The 18194-nt window shown below is 37.3% G+C and overlaps 1 protein-coding gene across 5 annotated transcripts in view; it reads left to right on the plus strand.

Moving 5' to 3' along the window:
• GSK3B (glycogen synthase kinase 3 beta) overlaps positions 1 to 18194 on the plus strand; it is a 199938-nt gene that overhangs the window by 113900 nt on the left and 67844 nt on the right. For all 5 annotated transcript variants that reach the window (XM_033403308.2, XM_004278532.4, XM_004278533.4 and 2 more), the window contains exons 4-7: positions 3443 to 3553; positions 5608 to 5738; positions 12975 to 13081; positions 15862 to 15959. In XM_033403308.2, the coding sequence (XP_033259199.1) occupies positions 3443 to 3553; positions 5608 to 5738; positions 12975 to 13081; positions 15862 to 15959 (447 nt within the window). The remainder of the gene's footprint in view (positions 1 to 3442; positions 3554 to 5607; positions 5739 to 12974; positions 13082 to 15861; positions 15960 to 18194) is intronic.

Here is an 18194-nt window from a genome sequence, read left to right on the forward strand (position 1 = left end):
ACAAATAAATTTGGGTCTCTTAGCCACTAAAAACTACAAACAAAAAGCACATTTAAAATTTTTCTTTGACTTTTGTTTCCCCTCAAGTTACCAGCTCCCAGCTCTCTCCTTACTTTCACCACTAGAGATTTTGTAAGAACAAACTAAATTAACTGCCTCCTATTTCTTACCTGCCATCGGCTCACTCATGAACTCAGTACAGGTTGGTTGCTATTGGCACCATGGTCTGAAACTGCTCTTTCCAACAGCATCACTGAACCATGGCATACCAGATCCAACAGCCTTTTCAGTCCCATCCTTCCTGCCATTGAAACACTTTGCTATTCCACATCTTGTCATTATTGAAACTCAACTTTGGATCTTTCGATGCTAGTCTTTCCTTGCTCTTTTATGCCTCTTAGTTCTCATTGCTGAGTTGTCCCCTAATGTCTTAAGGGAAATTTCATTCTTAATTTTCAAGGATCTTATACTCAGTCCTTTCCTCACTCTCTTGCTGTATACACTCTTCTTAGGTGAGTGATTCTTGTTCTTACAGTTTCAGCTATTGCCTAAATCTCTAGCCATGCTCTACTCTTGTTTTCTGAGTTTGACTTGACCAACCACCTATGTATTTCCAACCACCTATGGAACAAAGCTACCTAAAATGTTCTGATATTCATTAAATAAAAGTTCAACTTTTTCCCTCACACCTTTTTGCTCTTTTTACATTCCTTGTCTCATTACCTGCCTAGTTGCCCAGGTTTAGAGACTGTTAAATTAATCCAAACTTCTTTGTTTCTCAGGTTCTCTATTACTCTCTTGTTTAGCTAGCCAATATACCTGTCTCCCACCTCCTTTTTTAAAAATCCTTATTATCTATGCCCTAGTCTAGGCCTTGGATCCTTGTAGAAGGTTTCCAGCTGCTCACACTGCTTTCATTATCATCTTCCCAACTTCCCCCTCTGCCTTTAAGTCCAGGCTAGTGGATACTAGCCTGGACTTAAAGGCAGAGGTCCCAGGATATATATGAATTTGGGAGTCATCAGTGTATAGTAGTACTGAGCCATTAGACTGGATGAGTGGGCTTACACAAAGAACAGAGGTCTGAGGACTGAGCCTTAGGATCCTCTATTCCTTAAGAGATAAAGGAGAATAGAAGGAACCAGGAGTAGAGAGCCAGAAGAGCTGTCTTTAAGGTAGGATGAAAACCAGAAGAGTATAGTGTTCTAAAACCCAAGTGAAGCAAGTGTTTCAAAGAAGGGAACGTGATCGACTATGTCAGATGGTAGTGCTAAGTCAAGTAAAAGACAGGGAAAGATGATGCATGAAAATTAGCACTGAATACAGCAACAAGGAGATTATTGATCTTGATGAATAATTCTTGTGGAATAGTGGTGGTGAAATTCTATTGGAGTAAGTTTTACAGAGGATGAGAAGAGCCAGGTAGTGGAGAAAGTCAGTTCAGACATCTCTTGAAGAATTTTGCTGTTAAAGGGGCCAGAAAATAGGATGGTGGTGATTAGTGCGATTAGAGATTTTTTTTAACGATGGAAGAAATAATAAGTTTATGTGCTGATTGTAATGCTCTCACAGAGAGAGAATAATCGACAGAGAAAGAAAAATTACTGAAGCAATGAGTGTGAATAGGAAAAGCAGAGTAGTTTGTTTACATGCAGCAGAGTTTGCCTTAGAAAGGAGCTTGGTCAGCTTATCTCTAGTTAGAGTAGTGAAGGAAAAGCATCTGGGGGTAGATGCTGGTAAATAGATACATGTAGTGGTACAAGCAAGGTATCAGCTGAGGGTGAGGATGGGAGAAGAGTTTAAAAACAGGCCTTTGCTATTGTTTACTAACTCCCTTGTTAGAGAGTGAGGGTAATGTTAGACCATGGAATTTAAGCTGGATATGGAGGGAAGAGAGGAGAACATGAAAGACTGAGGGAAAATGAAAAGGTAGTAGTGTCAGTGGCATGCTGCCTCACTAAACTGTTTCCTGAGATCTGCTCTGTTCTTTGACCTCACATCTTTTTTTTTTTTTTTAATTTATTTTTGGCTGTGTTGTGTCTTCATTGCTGTGCGCGGGCTTTCTCTAGTTGCGGTGAGTGGGGGCTACTCTTCGTTGCGGTGCGCAGGCTTCTCATTGTCATGGCTTCCCTTGTTGTGGAGCATGGGCTCTAGGCACGCGGGCTTCAGTAGTTGTGGCACGTGGGCTCAGTAGTTGGGGCTCGCGGGCTCTAGAGCGCAGCCTCAGTAGTTGTGGTGCATGGGCTTAGTTGCTCTGCAGCATGTGGGATCTTCCTGGACCAGGGCTCGAACCCGTGTCCCCTGCATCGGCAGGCGGATTCTTAACCACTGCGCCATCAGGAAAGCCTGACCTCACATCTTGAATACAGTTTTCTCTCTGCCTGAAATGCCCCTTTCATACTCAATTTAGATGACATGTCTTTTACCTGCATCCTTACTTCCTCTGCAATGACTACTGACATAGAAAATGCTCAATAAATGCTGAAAATTGAAATTCTTCACTTTAGTTTGGCAGGTAAGATGATTTCAAACTGGGAAGATTGTGAAGTTTTGCCTGAAGATTTTCCTACTCAGTAGCCAGTTCTAGACTTGAACACAGTGATTCTCAACTTTGTGTTCTGCTTCAGTTTGCTTATCTGATATTATTCACATGAACAGGGTGAGGGTAGCACTCTCTTCTTCTTTCCTACTTGGTACTTAGTTGGAATTCCCTTCTTTCTTTCCACTGATCTTGGATTGGTGTCTTTATGCTGCTGTGAATGGATGTTTAAACATATGACCTGCAGTGAACTTGTGAGTATGGTAACTCGCTGCCTTATAAGTTATTCTTTTTTTTTTCTTCAGTTAATTGTAGAAGACAAGTGGTTATTTTACTCATTATAGACTAATTAACTAATATAACTAATCAAATAACCATAGAATCTTTTTTAAGGAGACATTTTGAAGTCCAACTTTTCATGCTATAGTTGAAGAAATGGAAGCCTAGAGAGATTAAATGGCTTGCATACATCAGTTAGCAGAGCTAGGGCTAGAAATGCACATTTCTTAGCTCCCAGTTCAATACTTATTTTACTACCATGACACCTTTCCTGATAGGATATAAGGGCAATGACTCTCAAACTAGAAAATATGAAATTTTGTGACAGGTAATATCCTCTAAAATCATATAACCAAAATAACAGTTTAAATATGACTAGGAATCTTAACAGTCTTGAAATGGCTGTGTTTTTGCCATGAAATTGTTAGTAAAAAAAATGTGGTAGACTTGTTTTTACTATTATGGTTATATTCTGAATTAATTTTGTATAATTAAAATTGAACACATGAATCTTTTCTTTAAAAATCTGAATAAGTGAATGTATAGAGAATTTACTCTAATTTAATATTTAAAGACTAGTTCCTAATCTTGTTTTTTTGGTTTGTTTTTAATAAACTCTTTCAGAAAGATGAGGTCTATCTTAATCTGGTGCTGGACTATGTTCCGGAAACAGTATACAGAGTTGCCAGACACTATAGTCGAGCCAAACAGACGCTCCCTGTGATCTATGTTAAGGTATGTAAAAATGGAGCAATTTACCATTTTAGTTATTATGAACAAGGGAGAGTGCTGGGTGTATTTTAACTATATTATTACATCTCATTCTGAGGGGGGAAAGCTGCAAAGTAGGTATTGCTAGAGTTTCATTAAATTTTTGTACAGTTTTAAAGCGTGAAGTCTTCCCTTTTTAAGCTTTCATGACGCAGGTGTTAAAGATACTTGTCATCTTTCTGACAAATGAACTTTTTCACAGACAATTATGGGTTTTAATTTTGCTACCTATAGCACCTTTTAATTTAATTTCTTATAACCCTTATTGTGCCACAGGCTGAAATAGGAACAAGCATATCCTATAAAATTATAAAAATATGGTTATAAATATTACTGAATGCAATGTTTCATTGCCATTTATAGATACAGTGTGTCCGTAGCTGAAGTTTAAACTTTTCGTAATTTTAAATATGCACAGACTCTATTAAGGTGTTATTTAATTTTTGGTACCTGATGTCAATGTCATCTTTTTTATTTGATACAACTCATGTTAGAGTGGCTTGCAATTTATCCAACATAATTATGACTGAAGTTGTGGTGGATTATTAGAAACAGATTATTATTTGTTTAACTATGACATTGTGAAAATTTAACTAGGAGTTAAGTTTAAAAGTTCAGCTTTCTAAGTATAATTTTTTGCATTTTACCTTTTATACAAATACTCTAGAAAATAAAATGGCATTGATTCTGAATGTTTTGAGTATCGAAGTTTTTACTTAATAGTTATAGTTTTAAGCTTTATAGTAATAAAATGGATTTTGCTGATGGGATTACTATAGTGGTGTTAATATGTTCCTCTGTCCTCAGTATTTCCTGTAAATTGGTGATTCAGTATATTTTTGTAGGAGTCAAGACCACTCCATATGTAGATGATACCTTATGTCAGTGCTTTATCTGACTTTTAACTCTCTTTTTGTTGTTTTTCACCAAGATACTGGTATCTTTGATTTGAATCATTTCAAAAGTTCTTTTCATGGTATATAACTTTGGGGTAGAGGTCAGAAGGTGAGGAGTCAGAAAAATTTATAAGTGAACCAGAACACTGACCTTGGAACAAATAGAAGGTTTAAGATACACTCACTTTCGGGCTTCCCTGGTGGCGCAGTGGTTGAGAGTCCGCATGCCGATGCAGGGGACACGGGTTCGTGCCCCGGTCCGGGAAGATCCCACATGCCGTGGAGCAGCTGGGCCCGTGAGCCATGGCTGCTGAGCCTGCGTGTCCGGAGCCTGTGCTCCGCAACGGGAGAGGCCACAACAGTGAGAGGCCCACGTACCACAAAAAAAAAAAAAGAAAAAGATATACTCACTTTCTTCACAAAGACTGTCTCTTCACCAGTCAAGAGTCTAATTCTTTCTCCCACACAGACCCAGTTTCTCACTGTATGTTGTTTTGTAATAAAATTGAAATAAATATTCTTTTAAATTGATGTCAGTAGTCATCTAGGATCTGTTTTTAAATGGCATTTTGAAGTCTACTTAATTCTGAAGGATATTAACAGGAAGAGTGGTGTTGCTATTAATAGATTTACTGATGTCTTGATAGATCGTTGATAACAGGTTTTCTCAGTTCACGTGTGAGTTTTCCCAGACCTCTGTATCAATAACCTCTGGCCCTGACAAAGGATGATGAAGCCAAGAAGACTTGGCGTCTGGTCTAAACATTGTTACTTGTTACACATGATTTGGAATACCCCTCTGAGTTTTTAAATCTGTGTTTAGGGGAAAAAAACAGGTTTGTGGTGAGATGTTAGTAAAATAAAAATTATAAAAGCACATTGTAAATTTTCCTTTTTTAAGTTATTAAAAGATGGTACAAATATAACATTGGTTAACTAAACTATAATTAGCTAATGGATAGAGAAATGACATAAAACTTGTTTAAGAAAGACTGAGTGCAAACAATCCCCAGCTTTTCACTATTCTTTTCTGGAAATCTGTTACTTTGTTTCCTGTGTACGGACTCTGAATTGTTTGGGATAGAAAGTAAGTATTCAATGAATTTTTACTCTTTATTCCAGTTGTATATGTATCAGCTGTTCCGAAGTTTAGCGTATATCCATTCCTTTGGAATCTGCCATCGGGATATTAAACCACAGAACCTCTTGTTGGATCCTGATACAGCTGTCTTAAAACTCTGTGACTTTGGAAGGTAAGCTAGTTCTCTTTTCTTCTCCCTCCCTTCCCTCCTCTCCAACCCCACCCTCCCACCCTGTATACTCAGAATTTTAGTCTTTCATCCAGCAATTTAACTCCTAGGAACTGTTCCCTTACAAATACTCACACATTTACAAAATATTGTATATACCAGGATTTTTATCATAGAATTGTATATAAATGTCTGGCAGTAGGAAGATTACCAGATAAATTATGGTACATCATACATATAATGTAATACATGCAGCTGTTAAAAAAAGAAAGAGGAGGCTCTCTATGAATGGAAAATGAATGATCTCTAAGAAGTATTAAATTCAAAAAAACAAGGTCAAGAATCTACATAGTATGTTCCCTTTTGTATTCTAAAAACACAGAGAGTATAGGCATATGTACACAGATGCATAGCTTATTTTTGGAATGATATAAATTCATAATATCGATTGCTCCTAAGAGCAAGTCCCATTTGTTTATTTATGGTTTTATTTCCGTTACTCTAGGAGGTGGGTCAAAAAAGATCTTGCTGTGGTTTATGTGAAATGTGTTTTTCCTACGTTTTCCTCTAAGACTTGTATAGTGTCTGGTCTTACCTTTAGGTCTTTAATCCATTTTGAGTTTATTTTTGTTATGGTGTTAGGGAGTGTTCTAATTTCATTCTTCTACACATAGCTGTCCAGTTTTCCCAGCACCACTTATTGAAGAGGCTGTCTTTTCTCCATTGTATGTTCTTGCCTTCTTTGTCATAAATTAGGTGCCCATATGTGCGTGGGTTTATCTCTGGGCATTCTGTCCTGTACCATTGATCTATATTTCTGTTTTTGTGCCAGTAGTATACTGTCTTGATTACTGTAGCTTTGTGGTGTAGTTTGAAGTTGGGGAATCTGATTCCTTCAACTCCATTTCTCTTTGTCAAGATTGCCTTGGCTATTCGGGATCTTTTGAGTTTCCATATGAATTGTAAAATTTTTTCTTCTAATTCTGTGAAGAATGCCATTGGTAGTTTCATAGGGATTGCATTGAATCTGTAGATTGCTTTGGGTAGTATAGTCATTTTCACAATATTGATTCTTCCAATCCAAGAGCATGGTATATTTCTCCATCTGTTTATGTCATCTTTGATTTCTTTCATCAGTGTTTTATAGTTTTCTGAGTACAAGTCTTTCGCCTCCTTAAGCAGGTTTATTCCTAGGTATTTTATTCTTTCCGTTGCAGTGGTAAATGGGAGTGTTTCCTTAATTTCTCTTTCTGATTTTTCGTTGTTAGTGTATAGGAATGCCAGAGATTTCTGTGCATTAATTTTTTATCCTGCTACTTTACCAAATTCACTGGTTAGTTCTACTGGTTTTCTGGTGGCGTCTTTAGGATTTTCTATGTATAGTGTATGTCATCTGCAAACAGTGACAGTTTTACTTCTTCTTTTCCAATTTGTATTGCTTTTATTTCTTTTTCTTCTCTGATTGCTGTGGCTAGGACTTGCAAAACTATGTTGAATAAGAGTGGTGAGAGTGGGCATCCTTGTCTTGTTCCTGATCTTAGTGAAAATGCTTTCAGTTTTTCACCATTGAGTATGATGCTTGCTGTGGATTTGTCATATATAGCCTTTATTATGTTGAGGAAGTTTCCCTCTCTACCCATTTTCTGGAGAACTTTTATCATAAATGTGTGTTGAATTTTGTCAGAAGCTTTTTCTGCATCTATTGAGATGATCATATGGTTTTTATTCCTTAATTTGTTAATGTGGTGCATCACATTGATTGATTTGTGTATATTGAAGAATCATTGCATCCGTGGGATAAATCCCACTTGATCATGGTGTATGATCCTTTTAATGTGCTGTTGGATTCTGTATGCTAATATTTTGTTCAGGATTTTTGCATCTGTGTTCATCAGTGATATTGGTCTATAATTTTCTTTTTTTGTGATATCTTTTTCTGGTTGTGGTGACAGTGTGATGGTGGCTTCATTGAATGACTTTGGGAGTGTTTCTCCCTCTGCAATTTTTTGAAAGAGTTTGACAAGGATAGGTGGTAGTTCTTCTGTAAACGTTTGATAGAATTTGCCTGTGAAGCCATCTGGTCCTGAACTTTTGTTTGTTGGAAGATTTTTAATTACGGTTTCAGTTTCATTACTTGTGATAGGTCTGTTTATATTTTCTACTTCTTCCTGGTTAAGTCTTGGAAAATTGTACCTTTCCAAGAACTTGTCAGTTTCTTCCAGGTTGTCCATTTTATTGGCATATAGTTGTTTGTAGTAGTCTCTTATAATCCTTCGTATTTCTGCAGTGTCAGTTGTGATTTCTCCTTTTTCATTTCTAATTTTATTTATTTGCATCCTCTCCCATTTTTTCTTGATGAGTCTGGCTAAGGGTTTATCAATTTTGTTTATCTTCTCGAAGAACCAGCTTTTAGTTTTATTGATCTTTACTATAGATTTCTTCATTTCTATTTCATTTATTTCTGCTCTGATCTTTATGATTTCTTTCCTTCTACTGACTTTGGGTTTTCTTTGGTCTTCTTTCTCTAGTTGTTTTAAGTGTAGGGTTAGATTGTTTATTTGAGATTATTCTTGTTTCTTGAGGTGAGGTTGAATTGCTGTAAACTTCCCTCTTAGAACTGCTTTTGCTGTGTCCCATAGGTTTTGGGTCATCATGTTTTCATTGTCATTTGTTTCTATGTATTTTTTAATTTCTTCTTTGATTTCTTCAGTGATCTCTTGGTTATTTAGTAGCACACTGTTTAGCCTCCATGTATTTGTGTTTTTTACAGTTTTTTTCCTGTAATTGATTTCCAGTCTCATAGTGTTGTGGTCAGAAAAGATGCTTGATACTATTTCAATTTTCTTAAATCTTCCGAGGCTTGATTTGTGACCCAAGATGTGATCTATCCTGGAGAATGTTCCAGGTGCAGTTGAGAAGAAAGTGTATTCTGCCACTTCTGGGAGGAATGTTCTATAAATAGCAGTTAGAGCTATCTGATTTATTGTGTCATTTAAAGCTTGTGTTTCCTTATTTATTTTCTGTTTGGATGAACTGTCCATGGGTGTAAGTGGGGTGTTAAAGTCCCCTACTATGATTGTGTTACTGTCGATTTCTCCTTTCATGGTTGTTAGCATTTGCCTTATGTATTGAGGTGCTCCTATGTTGGGTGCGTAAACATTTACAATTGTTATATCTTCTTCTTGGATTGATCCTTTGATCATTACGTAGTGTCCCTCCTTATCTCTTGTAACAGTCTTTATTTTAAAATCTATTTAATCTGATACGAGTATTGTTACTCCAGCTTTCTTTTGATTTCCATTTGCATGGAATATCTTTTTCCATCCCCTCACTTTCAGTCTGTATGTGTCCCTAGATCTGAAGTGGGTCTCCTGTAGACAGCATATATATGGGTCTTGTTTTTGTATCCATTCAGCCAGTCTGTGTCTTTTGGTTGGGGCATTTAATCCATTTATAGTCAAAGTTATTATCGATATGTATGTTCCTATTACCATTTTCTTATTTTTATTTATTTATTTATTTTTTTGCGGTACGCGGGCCTGTCACTGTTGTGGCCTCTCCAGTTGCGGAGCACAGGCTCCGGACATGCAGGCTCAGCGGCCATGGCTCACGGGCCCAGCCGCTCCGCGGCATGTGGGATCTTCCCAGACCGGGGCACGAACCTGTGTCCCCTGCATCGGCAGGCGGACTTTCAACCACTGCACCACCAGGGAAGCCCTTGGGTTTGTTTTTGTGGGTCTTTTTCTTCTCTTGTGTCTCCACTTAGAGAAGTTTCTTTAGCATTTGTTGTAAAGCTGGTTTGGTGGTGCTGAATTCTCTTAGCTTTTGCTTGTCTGAAAAGCTTTTGACTTTTCCATTGAATCCTGCCACTCCCTTCTGGCCTGCAGAGTTTCCGCTGAAAAATCAGCTGATAACGTTATGGGGATTCCTTTGTATGTTATTTTTTGTTTTTCTCTTGCTGCTTTTAATATTTTTTTCTTTGAATTTAATTTTTGTTAGTTTGATTAATATGTGTCTTGGTGTGTTTTTCCTAGGGTTTATCCTGTATGGGACTCTGTACTTCCTGGACTTGGATGACTGTTTACTTTCCCATGTTAGGGAAGTTTTCAACTATAATCTATTCAAATATTTTCTCAGACCCTTTCTTTTTCTCTTCTTCTTCTGGGACCCCCATAATTCGAATGTTGGTGCATTTCGTGTTGTCCCAGAGGTCTTGAGATTGTCTTCAATCTTTTCATTCTTTTTTCTGCTCCTCAGCAATTATTTCCACCATTTTGTCTTCCAGCTCACTTATTCGTTTTTCTGCCTTAGTTATTCTGTTATTGATTCCTTCTAGTGTCTTTTTCATTTCAGTATTGTGTTGTTCATCTCTGTTTGTTTGTTCTTTAGTTCTTCTAGATCTTTGTTAACCATTTCTTGTATTTTCTCAGTCCATGCCTCCATTCTATTTCCAAGATTCTGGATCATCTTTACTACCATTACTCTGAATTCTTTTTCAGGTAGATTGCCTATTTCCTCTTCATTTATTTGGTCTTGTAGGTTTTTACCTTGCTCCTTCATTTGTGACATATTTTTTTGCCGTGTCTTTTTTTTTTTTTTCCCTAATGAGTGGGATTGTATTTCTGACTTACTGGTTGTTTGACCTGAGACTTCCAACACTGGAGTTTGTAGGCTATTGGGTAGAGCTGGGTCTTGGTGCTGAGATGAGGAGCTCTGTGAGGTCTCACTCCAGTGAACATTCCCTGAGGTCTGAGGTTCTCTCTTAGTCCAGTGGTTCAGACTCGGAACTCCCACCGAAGGAATTTTGGCCCAACCATGGGTTCGTGAACCAAGGTCTGGCAAGTTGCCTGGGGCAGCAAAAAAAAAAACAATAACAAAGTAAAAAATAAACAGATATGTTAGGAAGAATATAAAAATAAAAGTATAGATGAATCAACAGCCAGAAGGCACATCAGTACCATAATAGTAAAAAAGAGGAGGAGGGAAAAGAAAAAAGAAGAGAAAAGGGGTGGGCGGGGGGAGGCCTTGGCTGTGGAGGGCGGGGCCTAAGCAAGGGTGAGGTTTGGGCGGTGGGCAGGGCTAATGCTCAGGACTGACAGGGCTGGAAAAGGCGCTGGGGGCTTTTGGGGGTGGGGCTTAGGCTCAAGGAACAGAAGGGACCCAGATTTGCCCCCCAGCCCTGGTCTCAGAGGGCGGGGGACCTCACAGGGGAGCCCAGCAATCTTCCTGGGCTCTAGTGGGTGGGGCAGTTGCCCTCTGCTCCTCTCCCTCTCTTCCCGGAGGGCCCCTCCCGCCTGCCTCTCCTGTTCTCCCCTAGGCCTCCTTCCTATGCCCCCAAGGACCCACGAGACCTGGAGGGGCCTTTGGAGGGCAGGGGCTCGGTCTGGGAACTCAGCAGGCTGCCCAGGGCCCCAGTGGGTGGGGCAATCGCCCTCTGCTTCTCTCCTGTGCCTCCTTGGATGGCTCCTCCCGCCTGCCACTCCTCATCTCCCCGGCCTCCCTCTTATGCCCCCAGGACCCACATGGCCTGGATGGGGCTGTGGAGGTGGGGTACTGGCTTGAGAGCTCAGCAGGCTCCCCAGCCCAAGTGAGCCAGGCGATCACCCTCTGCTCCTCTCTTTCTCTTCCCAGAGAGTCCCTCCCTCGTGCCTCTCCTGATCTCCCTGACCTCAGGGGCACAGATCCTGTCTGACCTCCACTTCTCCTCCCCCCTCAGTCCCCCTACTTCCTACCGGTTTACTTTGGGGTTCCTACTATCTCCTTGGGCGTTAGTGTCCCCCACCAGCGGCCGGCAGGCACACTAGTTGTGGGGAGAAGCTAACTGTGTCTTCCCACACCACCATCTTGACTCTGCCTAGTTCACTTTTAATAACTCTGATAACGAAGCTGCCTTTTATGTTTTTAACGGCTAGTTTGAGCAAGTAGAGTTTGGGATACACTTTGAAGGTAGCTCTATCAAGTGGCATTTCTAATATTACCTTCTTTATCACTGAATTTTCTGAGTAAATAATTGGAATCGTCTTGTTAATTTAGAAAATTCTTTATAAGGTAGAAAGGTTTTATCAGTTTTGCTGAAAAAGTGTCTTAATTTTCATGCAGCCTAAAAACAGGGATTAGTGTTTATTAATTTATGAAATGGCTGCTGTATGTCAAACCTTGGTGAGAATGTTAAAAAATAAACTTGCCTCCCACCTTCAAAACTTGTGATGAAGGAAGACCAGGTTATGGTCAGACTTATCATTGACCAGAAATAAATGGAAGAACAGAAAGCCCAAACTGAAACCTTTGTGACTACTTTCATCTATCTCTACTCTGATTTTCCCGTACCTTTACCTAAAAATTTTTTTTTACCTTTTCTGTGACTTACTTTTTTACTGTTTTGATTTTGTTGTTTGTATTTATTTCCTGTATTTATCTTTCCTATTATTGTATGTCAAAATGGTTAGCTTCTGTAGCAGTTTATTTATTTTAGTGTGTCTTCAAGTTATCTTGAGAGGTACTTCGAAAGAAACTAATTTTAATATTTAAAATACATGCCACAAAGTATTTGGGAAGGAAAGTTGGATTAAGAGAATGTGTGATTTAACTTACGACAGTGGAATTAGAATTCATGGACTGTGAATTATCTCTGCCCTACAGGAAAGGGCCTATCTTTTTTTATTGGATAACGAATGCTTAGGCAGTTAATAAATTGACCAAATGGTGGAAAAACATAAAGTAGATTGGATCTGCAAGCTTTGGGATACTTACTCTGAGTCAGAAGTCAAATTTTAAGAGAGTGGCCAATTTCTTACCTTTTTAAAAAACATATTGGGTAAGCAGTATTCATTCTTATATTATAATCTATTACTGTGCTTTTTGGTGAGGGGAAGTACCGCTCATTTTTCTGCCCTTTCTTCTTTGTATTTTAAAGGTGGAATTCAGGGAACAAGAGCAGAAGAAATTCAACATTTATCATTTTGTGATTTTTTTAAAAATCTTTTTCCTCAGGTGACAGTTAACAAATGCATTCTTTAAAAGTTACTGTTCTTTTTTCAGAGTGATATGTTAAAATTATAAGTTTGTTTTGTCAGACATAGTTATGGTTCATATTTTCTTTTTCTTATATATTGCATGATTGGAATTATGGGAATCTTAGATAAACATTGTGTTGCGAATGCGAATGATAGCAGTTTACGATAGCAATGATACAGTTTAGATTTTCATTTAAAGAATTTCTGCTTTTGATTTTTTTATTAGTGCAAAGCAGCTGGTCCGAGGAGAACCCAATGTTTCGTATATCTGTTCTCGGTACTATAGGGCACCAGAGTTGATCTTTGGAGCCACTGATTATACCTCTAGTATAGGTAAGTAATGGACCCAAATATAATGGCTTGTAATTATTTATTGCATCTTGTTTTTAGTAATTTAGTATTACTAATCTGTTCTTAAATATAAATATGCCTTGAAATATATTTCTTCTTAAAGATTGATATGCAAAAATGTATAGAATTTAAGATATATTTATTATTCTACTTTTACGTTTCTTGTATTATAAGCTACTCCTTTGTGATTTCTTTAGGAGTACAGTTATTTTTAACTTAAAATTGTAAATAAATTCTAAGTATACCTTTTCTAACTTAAAAAAAAAATTCCCCTGAAATATTCCCTTCTGAGCTTGATCACCAGTTGGAGAATTTGCATCAATTAAGTTTATGATTAAAGTGGTAGGATGACCACTGTGCTGTCTCAGTTGGTTATTTAAGTCTGCTCAAAAGGAACAATCTGATTTTTTCATTAGTAGTTTGGACAAACCCACCAATTCTGTAGAATTTGTCACCAAAGATCTTTAATGATAGAAGGAATTGAATAGAGACAGTTTGCTTCATTCTTTATTGACCTCCTCTTCTACCTCATTTTAGCCCACTAGTAGTAGTGCACATACAGAGTATGATCAGTTGGACATGAATAGGAAGCTAAGAAAGGAGCAACCTTAGGGTGGCATGCAGGTGGAGGTCAACTTTATTTTATTGTTATATATTGCTTCTGAAGAGAATTCCTTGGTCCAAAAGCATACAAGTACAAAACAAACAAAAAATAAATGCGGTTTGCCTCTTTTATTTATTTATTTTTTATTAATTTATTTTATTTTTGGCTGCATTGGGTCTTCATTGCTGCATGCGGGCTTTCTTTAGTTGGAGCTAGTAGGGGCTACTCTTCGTTGCAGTGCGTGTGCTTCTCATTGCGGTGGCTTCTCTTTTTGTGGAGCATGGACTTGGTGTGCGAGCTTCAGCAGTTGTGGCACGTGGGCTCAGTAGTTGTGGCTCGCGGGCTCTAGAGCGCAGTCTCAGTAGTTGTGGCACACGGGCTTAGTTGCTCTGTGGCATGTGGGATCTTCCTGGCCCAGGGTTCGAACCCATGTCCCCTGCATTGACAGGCAGTTTCTTAACCACTACGCCTCCAGGGAAGTCCTGGTTTGCTTCTTTTAAAAAAGTCATGATCATATTATGTGACATATTAAGGCATGTTTAACATAAACCTTTAACCCTCTTAAGAGTATATTACTTCTGTAAATGTCCATGTGCCTAACAGTTCTTTGGGAATACTTCTCACAAAAAAGGCCAGTGTAATCTGTTTCCTCTACTAGGAATCAATTTTCTGGATATTATGAGTACCTGCTTTCCAGTAACCTCCTTTGCATGACTAAAACCAGATTCTGATGTCCTAGGCGTAGGACTCACCATAGGCCACTGATTCAGCCTGGGACCTTTTGAACCCTAACAAGCCTAGATTTGGCTTTCCCTTTTAGATTTATGATACTTGCTTCTTAAGACTCTGGAAGATTTATAAATAAACAAAAATAAATATATTTAAAAGTGTTCTAATACAAATATATTTTGGAAATATTTTTAACAATGGTATTAAAAGTGAAAGAGTAGCTGGACAAAATCAACTTGAATTTCTTAAATGAATTTTCTGTCATTATTTTTCCAAGCCAGTAAAATGTAGTCATTGGAGCAGGGATTTCCAATTCCTCTTTTTTTTTTAATTTAATTTTTATTTTATATTGGAATATAGTTGACTTACAATGTTGTGTTAGTTTCCAGTTCCTCTTGTTAGTGCATCTTACCACATCAGACTGATTAAATTATTTGTTGTCCCCATGCCATTCACCATTCTTCTCCTTCCCTACTGGTAGATGGAAAACCCAGCAATGATTTATGTTCATCTCCCTAAAACACTTGTTTGGTGGTTCATACAAAACCCAGGAATCCAGAAACTGAAAATTAGCTTTTTCTTGCAGGAAGTCTTAGGTAGTGGGCTCTAAATAGAGTGCCCATATAATTTATCTTCTCATTTGGTAATACTTTTAAGAGAGAAAGGGGATGCTCTTCATAATTATCCCAGGACAGTCATCTAGACCAGGACTATCGTGGGTAAGCCAGGATGTACGCTTTATTTTTTTATTTAGTAAATTTATTTATAAATTATTAAAATTTATTAATTAAATTATTTTTTTAAGTTTTCTCTCAAGATTGAGGTTTCTGTTTTGACTTAAAAGTGAATTATATTTTATAATTTGTAAAATAAAATGTATTCTTCTCTCTTTGCATTTTAAAATATTCATATATTTAAGCACATTTTTCCGTCAGTCATATTACAAGACAAAAGTTTAACCATTTAAAGTATTAAAAATTTTTTTCTCAGAAATTTTCATTGGCTTACAACCCTGTATATAGGAGATTAAACCCTTGCTTTCTGCTACTCTGTATAAGTACCTGCCAATGTGAAGAGATTGTATCACTTTGACTTATTTTTAAGTATAATAAGTAAATAATCATGTGCTATGTTTTCATTCTATAATCCCTGTCTTGGTTGTTGAAGACTTGAACATCTGCTATTTGATAATTAAATAGATATTACCCTTTATTAGAATATTCTTATTGTCCTGTTTCCTGTTTAGTAAGTTTAACACAATTTTTAAATGCATTAAGGATAGTTTGATGACTTTTTTCCCTCTGTTTTAGATTATACAATCTTTTCCTTGTGATATTTCTCTGACCAAAGTAAAATTAGAAAATGTATACAGTTTAATGCAAATTAAGCTACAGAGTATTAATAAGCTTTTGTTTTCTTTTTTCTTCAGATGTATGGTCTGCAGGCTGTGTGTTGGCTGAGCTGTTGCTAGGACAACCAATATTTCCAGGGGACAGTGGTGTGGATCAATTGGTAGAAATAATCAAGGTGAGAAGATTGAATCAGAATTTTTGAACTGGAAGGAATCTTATTGCTGTTTTCTAAGAATCCATATCTCTCACACACTCATGAAAAACTGAGGAAATGGAGAACGTGATCTAAGATCACATAGCAAGTTCAGCTGTGGAAGAAGTATAAGAACCCAGCTTTTGCTTTCTAATTGAGTTATTCTGTTATGTGATACTAGAAAAGCTATTTTGGCTATCTGATGCAAGAAAGGGATATATCTGTTATTTAAAGTACTTAAAAGCAATAGATCACTAAAATGTATATAAACTGAATGAAAACCCAGGCTATGTCTATTTTTGCTCACCATGTGCTCTCTGCTCATAATACTCTGCTGAGCACATAGGAGATGCTTGTATTTAGTCAATATTTAAATATTTATAAAATGAAAAAGTGAGTATATATGACTAGATCACTTGATAGAAGCAGAATTTTTACTTATAATTCAAGTAAGTTTTTACTTATAAATTTACTTATAATTTTATTTATTAGGTCGGTCAACACCTTTATTAACAACATCAGATCCAAAGTATTATTATTTTGGAATTCATACTGTCTCTTAAGAACAGCAGCACTGACATTTTAAAGTTTTTAATACTTGAGATCTTAAATAAGTTCTCACCTCCCCCCCCTTTAGTAACATCTAGTGTCTCTGTATTTAGACCACTAGATTGGTTGATTCTAAGGTTATAGTTTGTCCAAAGCAACAACACCTACTGTCTATTAGGCTTTATTCTTGATTTTCCAAATGTTTCACAGAAGTGGAAAATTGAAAATCTCCTTAGAGGTTATGTAGTCCAGTTCTCCATCCCTTCTTAGTTACATTCCTGACAGATGATTTTTCAGTGTTTTCTTGAATACTTCCAGCATCAGGTTGCTACTTTGGAATGCAGCCTGTTTTGTATCTGGACAGCTTGAATTTAGTTTTTATTGTGCTGAGCCTCAGAAGCTTATTTATTTATTTAAAAATTTTTTGTATTTTATATTGGAGTATAGTTGATTAACAATGTTGTGTTAGTTTCAAGTGTACAGCAACGTGATTCAGTTATACATATACATTATCTATTTTTCTAAATCTTTTACCATTTAGGTTATTACAGAGTATTGAGCAGGGTTCCCTGTGCTATTCAGTACGTCCTTATTGGTTCTCAGTAGCTTTTTGTAGTTATACACAGGATGGTGATTAAGTTATTTTAAAATCCTTGTACTTAATTTATAAGAATATGTTACTTTTTTTTTTTTTGCGGTATGCGGGCCTCTCACTGTTGTGGCCTCTCCCGTTGCGGAGCGCAGGCTCCAGACGCGCAGGCTCAGTGGCCATGGCTCATGGGCCCAGCCGCTCCGCGGCATGTGGGATCTTCCTGGACCGGGGCACGAACCCGTGTCCCCTGCATCGGCAGGTGGACTCTCAACTGCTGCGCCACCAGGGAGGCCCAGAATATGTTACTTTTGATAAAATGATTTTGCTAGGTATCAGTGTGTACAAGTGTGGTTGAAAACACCCATGTGTAATCAAGAATCTTCCTTACTATCTATATAATTTCTTATGATTTGCACTTGAGATCACTGGTATTTTGCTGTCTTTTTGTAGTAACCATCTTTGTTTCAAATTGAAGCTTTAAACTTAGTTCAACAGATCTCCTTCCTTCCTGATTCCCATACTACACTCAGATCTAAGTTCAGATAGTTTGATTTCCTTGTTTCCTAAACGCCTATGTATTCTTCATTATTATTCAAATTAGTATTGTAATACAGGAGTTGGCAAACTTTCTATAAAGGGCTAGATAAAACATTTTAGGCTTCGTGGGCTAAAATGAAAGTTAGGGATGTCTGAGATATATTGGATTGGGCAAAAAGTTTGTTCAGTTACTGAACACATTGTTCAGTAAAGTTCTTCATGAAAATGAAAAATGTGTCTTTTATTAGTACTTAAAACCAAACGAACTTTTTGGCCAACTCAATATAACAAAATTTCCACATATTTTTCATTGATGAAATTCAAGTCTACTAATTAGAGGAATGGATTTCTTTTGAGGGGGCTATAACATTTCTCTTAATTGGGGTTCAAAGTCAGTGTATTGTATCATCAAATTGATTGCAAATGTTTATCTGTAAAATCAATTCTTAGTTCCTGGGCCCTTCCTACATAAACAGAGATTGGGCCATAGTTTGCTGACCCTTAGTCAGTACAGCCATTCAGCATTTCTTCTATCCCCA

Source organism: Orcinus orca, chromosome 5, assembly GCF_937001465.1.
Source record: "Orcinus orca chromosome 5, mOrcOrc1.1, whole genome shotgun sequence".
NCBI lineage: Eukaryota > Metazoa > Chordata > Mammalia > Artiodactyla > Delphinidae > Orcinus > Orcinus orca.